The following is an 8,723-nucleotide window of genomic DNA, read 5'->3' as shown; positions in this document are numbered from 1 at the left end:
TTTAGTAAAGGAGAAGTGCGTATTTATATTTTAAACGCGCGATTTGATAGGTAGCGCCGCCAATTTGTGTGGGGGAAAAAAAAAAAAACGCACAAAAAGAAATCTTTGGCGAGCTGTCTCCCCTTGCCACGTAGGGGTACACGTTAGGTTTGTGTTCAACTTAGCAGTTTAATGTGTAGTTTGAAGGTTTTCTAGGGCTTGACGTTCATACAAGATGGGTGGATCACAAAGTAGTGCCATTCCTGGAGGTGGTACGGAAGGTTATCACGTTCTGCGGGTAAGAAATCTGCGTGTAATAAACATTGCCGGTACTGTCAGCAAAGCTCAGCTTTACATTTGTTACTGCTGAAGGTTGTAAATATGCCTACAAGAGAGCAAATTATGCAAGTTACGGGAGATCCAATTGAGTGTTATGACGAACTGCACGTTGTGCCGCGCTTGACCTCGTTTCGTGTGTTGTTGGGTTTGCAAATAGATATGGGACTCACAAAACTGGTCTGGCACGCCAAGCATGCGCGACGTGAGCCATGCTTTCAGGTTCTGGAGCGGACCATATTTGTGAACGTCGGTGCTATAGGCTTTGCACAATTTCCCTTCTCTGTTTTGAACTGTGGCGATCACGACTTACGACGAACGAACCATTTTTTCATGGTACTGCGTGTTCTACACATGTGAGATGGATTAGCTTTAGATATAGCGGTACTTCATCACACGCAGCTGCGTATGCTTTCACTTAAGACTGTGGCTAAATTTTTTTTCGAGAAAGAGCAATTACTGTTTTTGGAGTCCCGCCAAGGCATGACACAAATCGCTCTCGGTTACATCCACATAAGTCACTGAACGTCTTAACCCCACTGAACCATACTTGACAAAACCATGCAGGAGCAGATACTTGCACAGCTTGTGGTGCAATGCACTGTTACGCTTGAACGGAACTCTAGCAGCTTAGGTGGAAGGCTAGGCATTCTGAAAATAAAAGTAAAAAATAAACCTTTGTGTTGCGTTCATAAACGAGTAATTGCTACTTGAGTTGTGTGATGGTGGACCTAACTAAACTAATTCAATATACTATTGTGCATGTAAATATACTATAATAATATACTATAATATACTATTGTGCTCTTGTTAAGCAAGCTGCCGTGCGTATATTATTTTCGTATGCCTTCTCACACATTGTCGCCCATCATGATCCTCTTCCTTCTTCCCTTCCCAGGTGCAAAGTAGAAGGCCAGATTTTAATCATTCCGGCCAACCTCTCTGCCTTTCCTTTCAATAAATCCATCTATTTAATCTGTGATGGTATGCGCTGGTGCTAGTAAAATCAAAACTTCATAGGACGTTTCACAGCAGAGTTCAGTCCAAAGAAAGCGGAATCTGGTATGGATGAAACTGCAATGCCAATAAATACTGCATGAAGATGGAACTCTTGTAATAGTTGCATCATTCCGGAATTTCTGGAAGGAAACCCTGGACATAAACCAACTGATTTGCATGCGTTCCAACAAACGGTATCTGGCTGTCATTGTTGATTAGGGTTCTCTTGCTTCGATTTAGTTAATAAAGGGTAATAGAAAAACTAATGCTTATTAGGCTGTGTTCTGACAGAAAATCTGCAGTGACTGCAGTCACGGTTACTGGAGCTGACCCACTTTTAAGTTGAAGATGAATGATGAATGGGACCAGTGTTGCAAATTGTGTCATGGTTTACTGCAGTGGTGTTAAAATAAAAGATGATGTGCTAAACAAAATACAAGCGCTCTTGCTCTAAATGAAATTGTTGCTGCTCCATTTGTTTTTGTCTTGCATCTCTCAAAACGGCTTCCCCATAGTTGTGAATGTAGTTCTGAAATTATTTATTTACTTATTGCTGAGCCTGTGCATGTAGGTGCAAGAGAATTCTCCTGGACATAAAGCTGGACTGGAAGCTTTCTTTGACTTCATTGTTGCCATTGGAAATACACGCTTGGTAAGTTTATTTTCAGCATGTCTTGGCAGGTTTTCACTGTGTCATCATGCTAGGAACTCATACTTTGTTTGGCATCAAGTGTGTTTGTGTTCAGTATCAAGGTCAAGTGATACCTTATTAGAACACAAATAAGGTTCTGTTCTAATAAGGTATCACTTGACCTTGAGTCGTATGTGCCATGATGGTGTACAGCACGCAGCTTAAGCGGTGCAGGCCGAATCAGGTGGCAAAAAGCTGATTAGACATGCCATTCTGTCCTCTGTCATGCTGTGTGCACACCAACATGGTGGCCATTGTAGCTTGAGTAAATACTTCGCATGCATCGTTTTGCTTTGTGACTGTTAGTTTGCTTTGTTATGGTTTGCAAATGAAGGTTGTGTTTATAATTGGTGCATGCTGTGGTAAACGCCTTGCTGCAATTGTACCTACGAGGTGTACAATTTTTTTTTTCCAGAATCAAGATAACGATGTCCTCAAGGATGTTCTAAAGGCCAACATAGAAAAGCCTATAGTGATGACAGTGTACAGCAGCAAAACTCAGACGGTGCGGGATGTTGAAATTGTGCCTTCATCCATGTGGGGAGGCCATGGTCTCTTGGGAGTCAGCATTCGCTTTTGCTCTTTTGAGGGGGCCAACGAGAATGTTTGGCATGTGCTGGTAAGGTCACCCGCTTTTTTTTTTTTTTTGAAAGTGAAAGTTTATTATTACATTGAACATATTTACAAAGTGCATAAAAATACAGACGAGATGGATGTTGGCACTTCAATGGTTTTATAAAAATTCTTGCGCTTGTGTGGTTTTTGCTTCAAACTAATGAAGCTGCTTTCTGTGACCTTGCGTACAGGGTATGTGGGAAGCATTAGCTTGCTGATGTTCTTTTCTATATGCCTCTAAAAATAATTTGTGGATAGTACCGATTGATATAATTTTACAGCTGTTTTTTAGCTTGAAGTTTTTATAATATAAATGTTTAGCTGGACTACTGTGTCAGTGCACTGTGTGTTCTTGAAAATCTGCAAAGGTTTGCATAAACTAGATGACACACAGTAAGAGCTTGGCAAGATGTATTCTTGTTGTCTAGTTCACATGAACCTTGTCCAGTCTGCATAAATCTTCATGGCTTTTAGAGTAAGTGAACCAACTAGTGTGAAATCATCTCTCACTCTGGTAATGGATGAAATAACTGCAAAGAAGCAAACAGTAAGATTGATCAAGTAAGCACTGATGTATGGTTTAACACTTTCCTGTCCTCGCCTATTCCCTATTGGTTTCACGATTCGAATTTTCCCGCTTTCAAAGCGCTCCTTGTCAAGTGGCGTCATCCAATGGGAAATAGAGGAACCCTTCTTTCAGTTTTGCTTTTGGTTTAATTTTTTCGCCGTGCCGTGCCCATCCAGATGGTCTTCGGAGTCAGGTGATGGACGCTCCTTGCTTACATCATGGCGCCTTCGTCGCGCTCTCCTACTACGCGGAAACGGGCATTTCCACGGAGGTTGACGCATCGGAAAGCTCGTTTTTGAATGCGAACAGCAGCAGTGATGACTCTGAAGGCGAATTCAGCTCTTCAGACTTTAGCAATGACAGCGAAACTACGTCAAACCGACCCAGAACGTGGATAGCCATGCCTCGGATAAGTTTCGCGTTCGCTCCCCCAAACATTTTCGGTTTTGTTGCGCGCTGATTGGAAGAGATCACTGTTCTGAAGGTCACAACTGTTATCTACAGGGTGACAACGTCTTTTGGGTAGTATTGCTTGCCGCCGGCAACGCAGGGAGTCGTGTTTTCTGCTAGAGGATGGCCAAGGGACGACTTTAGCATAGTCAGCCGCGACTACGTTTTTCTTTCCTAACTCAGCGAATACTGTAGACAGGAAGCTAGAATGTGCTGCATAGTTGCATTGGTCCCTGTTGTAAAAAACGTATATTTTGAAATTTTTTCCTTTTATTTGTATCAAGAAACTTTGATACTTTTGTGTTTGTTTTTTTTTAACTGCGAGTTTTTGCTGATAGTTCTTTTTTTTTTATCACTTATAAAATAAGTATATGGATTGTCACTAATATCATTGTGAAGATAAATTCCTCCTCTACAATTTGGTACTACAGACTCTTGTACCAAGCAAGTTTTTAAAGGAAAAAAAAAACATTAATGACACCACCCAAAAACCACCCCTTTTCCCACGAATAGCAAAGTGCTAAATAGCCATAAAAAATGGCCGAGTTGTGGAGAAGGTCTTGCTAATGACTCTTTGCATGCACATTATGTGAAATAAGAATGATCTTAAATTTTGTCATCCTTCATTGTTATGCATTTGTTTCCTTTGCATTTGTGAAGAGGAAAGTTGTGGTTGTTGGTACACAAAATGAAGTTTTACAAAGTTTTACATTATGGTGTTTTCTGAGATGTTCAATGCATTTTTTGTGTGTGTAAGTTTGATGGAATTTGGTACTGTTTTGCTGCATTTTAAACTTGGAAAATTTCTGATAAAGTTGTATTGCAGAACAGTTTGTGGGATTTGATCTTGTAAAGGTTTTGTTTTTAGCATCTTTATGGTAGCAATGTTCTTAATTGCTGTATGCAGGATGTGAGCCCCCACTCTCCTGCTGAGGCAGCAAGTCTGAGGCCTTATGCTGACTACATCATTGGCTCAGACTCTGTGCTACACGAGGTACTGTTCATTAGTGGTATCTCACTACTTGCCAGGAGTGTCGGCCCTGACTTTCACAGGAGATTTAGTTTATTCTATGTTTTAGCAGTACACCTAAAATATTTATCTTACTCTACTAACACGTTTGCATTTTTTTTGCTTCTAGTATCAGAAGAAAGTAAGCATTTAAAGTTGGTTGTTCACATCTGCAGGGTGTTTATGATGTAAGACATATTTAAATGTTAGCAGTCAACTAGCATAACACTATGTCATAATGTGTAGAAGTATTATGTAACATCATCTCTAGGCCTGAGCGTATTCTGGCATAACATTCTTGCATGGGAGGTAGATTGTACATAGGTCATGCTTATATGGCTTGGTTATATCGGGGCTTTGTATGTGGGCTGGTAACCTGTGCTATTGGGTCATACCCTTAAAGGCAGAGCTTAAGTGTTCACCATAATTTGTTTATGTGGATTGCATGCATTCTCATTTCTGTTTTTCTATGTTGCTGCATTATAGAAGCTTCATAAATTGAGTTTAAATGTGTGAAAGTGTTGTCTAAACTTGCTTCCTGGCAACAAGGTATCTCAAACTGAAGCCGTTTCCTCTTATACTCATTTTTCAGTCTGAAGACTTGTTTACACTCATTGATGCCCATGAAGGTCGGCCACTGAAGCTCTATGTCTACAACACTGACACTGATTGTTGTCGGGAGGTGACCATTACCCCAAATAAGTCTTGGGGTGGCGATGGCTGGTATGTGACAGAATTTTTCATGCTGCTCATTGGTTATGTAGAAAGGTTCATTATCTGGTTTTATGGGGCCTGTTAATTGAGACCACAGACAAGATTGTGTTTGTAATGACAGCACTTAGTGAAATGTTAGATGGCGTTCTTCTTTTATTAAAGGGACACTGCGGCGGTTTTCAAACGTGCTAATACTGTAGATGTTTGAAGTAGATTATTTGTTGTTCATGTCTGTGAAGTCATTACTTCGATTATGCATAAAACACCTGCGCAAGCACCGACTGAAAGCGCACTATTCAAATCTCCCGCGCCCCGCACGACTGCTACGAAGAAGGAAAGCAGAGAGAGAAACCTCGTTTTTCTGTCCGTTGTGACGCCACTTTGAGGAGTCAGAGGCATTCAGAGCCAACTGAGGGAGCTTTCAGCGTGTGCTGTTTTTCGTCTTGTGTGCATTGCATACATACAAAAGATGGCAACTGTGCATCCAGTACAATACAGCTCTGCATGTGTTCAGATGCACGAACAGCTGTGGGCGTTACAGTGTCATCTTCCATCTTTTCTTGCAATGTCAAAAGCTTGCGGCACAATGCGACACTGCTGAGAAGAGAGATAAATTCAAGACGACCAAAGGAAATATTCTACTCTCAATGCATTTTCGTGACTGACTACGTGCAATTTGTTCCTAATGCGATTTCTAATGGGCTTTTTCAAAAAGGCATGGCTGAAGCATGACACGATTCCTTCTATTTCCTCGCACAAGAGTCATGCCAGTCACCATTCCCTAGAACCGCGTTTATTAAAGGAAGAAAAGGGAGGTAACGCTTGTAAGTACTTCTGATTGTAGTTCCATTACTTTCTGACTATTCAGGTCTCATTTGTATGTGAACCGTCACGTTTAGCGTTGATTGCGATCTGTTCACAGAGTGCACTCTCTCGATGGGACGAGCTGACAGCATCAGCGTATGGTTGTGTGTGTGTGTGTGTGTGCACACGCAAAGGTATGTGCAGTGACTTCTATGCCAGATATCTAACAGCTCATCAGCAGCACGCGCTGTTGATGCTTTGATTATGCAGATGATTAAGAAGAGCCCACTGTTGTGTCGCAGCTAGGTTGTGACAGCTTTGCTAGATCCTTTCCAGCATGGCATGTGCCTGATATGCTCGTGGAATTCTTACGGAAGCGTTATTAGAAGATAAAGCTTGTACCGCTCATCTGAGTATGGGCGCATTCAGGTATGGAATGCACTGAGCGAGGTTTCCTTCGATGCGTCCAAGCAAGCAATCATCGACGTTGTTTATATACGGTCTCGTGATTTTGCACCCGTTGTTGCCTCGTCATTTTACATAGACCTGTCTTGTTTGCGGATGCAAATTAAATTAAAAATGAAAACAACAAGGCTCTTGTAAGAAAACACATTTCAGAACATGGTTTTCTCATGAAGGTATGGATGTGGCGGAGCTGCAGCTTGGCTTTCAACATATGTCAGTTATATTGTGAGCGTACATTAAATGGGAAAGGTTCTCTACGTCTGCTAAATGCTTCGTGACTCAAGCAGCATTCTACATGTGTTTGACTTGGTCTCCGACACAATAGCTCCGTCAATGCCTCGCATGCATCGCAGAGCTCGGCAACCACGTTTCACTTACTGTTCATTTGTCTGGTGGCATCTGTGTACTGCTTCACCCTTTCTATAATATTCTTCGTTTCCCAAAACACGATGCCTGGCACTCAAAGCAAGATTTGGTACACCATGCCTTGGGCCCTTTTTTCACAACAATAACTTTTCGGGTGGGGCGGGAGGCCTTAGACAAAGGTGTATTGCTCGCTGCCCTTCCTTCCCAGGAATATGCGTGCCGAGGTTTCGCTGAGGGCCATGTATTTTCTGCTAATAATGACACACTACTTTTGAAAATGCCTTACTTTGTATCAAAGCAAGTTTTTATGCAAAACCTACGCTCCCCACAATGGAAATGCTGAATCGTTTGTAGGCATATCTGGTACAGATACACGTGGTGAAAAACCCGATGGTCATTCGAATGGAAATTGCATGCTATAATGACTTTCACAAAGCCACAGAGAGCTGCGATCAGCATGCAGTGCATTGACAGTGCGTCGGCAGCTTCCCCGCTCCTCACAATGTCGTCACGCCAATAACAGGTAGCGGCGCTATCCTCGGTGAGCCCCATCGCGGGGCCTGCTCATTTTTGCTGAAAAAAAGGTTATTCCTGGTTTTTCTGCCTAATTTCAATCTGATATTTGAGTTTGCAGTATGAAAAACGGGGGGTTTCTGCTGAAAGTTCGATTTTTGCAAAAAGTGCTGCAGTGATGGGGAACGAGGGTCTTAAAACTGACTATTTTAGTTGTGGCTAGAATGTCACGAAACTTTGCACACATATGTGGCTTTCTGTCCTGATTTCAATAATGTAATCATAATTGAGCTGGCGGTCTTAGATCAAAAGTTATCCTACAAAGCCCAGAGCATAATCACTGAATTTCTTACGCAGCTTAATGAACTTTCTCATTGCATTTCGTTGCTTTTAATTACATGGATTGATAGCCAAAGACTTTCCATACCTGATGACATCCTTTGTTTTTCTCTAAAGGCACGTCACCCTCACATATTACGTCGAGAGTAAAAGCTTCATTGTTTGACACTGGAACTTGTTAAGCTAATCTCAAATTGATATTTATCTATTGCCTAAACTAAAAAATTAAAAATGTAATTGGGTACCTTATTTCTCTCTGAAGAAAATGGTACCAAAGTTATTTGTGTGAACTAAAAAGAAGTTATCAAAACCCTGCGTGAGACTGTAGAGATTGACCAGAAATATGAAACTGAGAAAACAGCATTCGAAATTTGACCACATATTATAACTTGAACGATCTGTAGCCTCACTGTGATATTTCTCACCAAAAATGACATGCTCCTCCTATTTCCAAAACTGTCGTTGGATTTTGAATATGTCAACTAAAACTGATGCAATTACCATTACCCATGGCCAAGATAGTGAATGTCATTAGGAAATCAAAATTTTTGGACATGCGATATTATCTTAATGGTAATTTGCAAACTCCCGATAGAGTGATGTAAATATTGGATCGCCCCCTGATCTTTTCAATATGACTGCAGTGATACTAAGTTTGTCATTGCCACTCAATGAGAATGTAGAGAAAAAGCCCAGTAAGGCTGAGGTCAGTGTCCAGAAACAGCACATAAAAATGCATTTGCAATTTGAGACAACCTTTAACTCTTGCTACACTACAGCTATGGCAATATAAATGGAATCATTGTGAGGCTTTGTTCTTTATGAGAAAAGCTATATACTAAACATATATCAGTACCCTCCCCAAATACTGGCAA

The 8,723-nt window shown here is 41.2% G+C and overlaps 1 protein-coding gene across 1 annotated transcript in view; it reads left to right on the top strand.

Annotated features, from left to right (window-relative positions):
* Window positions 1–94: 94 nt before the first annotated feature.
* Grasp65 (Golgi reassembly-stacking protein 2) overlaps window positions 95–8,723 on the top strand; it is a 39,810-nt gene continuing 31,181 nt past the window's right edge. The window contains exons 1-5 of the mRNA XM_084591403.1: window positions 95–277; window positions 1,886–1,966; window positions 2,421–2,624; window positions 4,546–4,632; window positions 5,240–5,370. Of these exons, the coding sequence (XP_084447529.1) occupies window positions 215–277; window positions 1,886–1,966; window positions 2,421–2,624; window positions 4,546–4,632; window positions 5,240–5,370 (566 nt within the window). The 5' untranslated portion in view covers window positions 95–214. The remainder of the gene's footprint in view (window positions 278–1,885; window positions 1,967–2,420; window positions 2,625–4,545; window positions 4,633–5,239; window positions 5,371–8,723) is intronic.

Source organism: Amblyomma maculatum, chromosome 1 (genome assembly GCF_055883805.1).
Source record: "Amblyomma maculatum isolate TAMU_Amacu chromosome 1, ASM5588380v1, whole genome shotgun sequence".
Lineage (NCBI taxonomy): Eukaryota > Metazoa > Arthropoda > Arachnida > Ixodida > Ixodidae > Amblyomma > Amblyomma maculatum.
The sequence above is the reverse complement of the archived record's forward strand: the minus strand, read 5'-3'. Positions and strand labels throughout refer to the sequence as shown.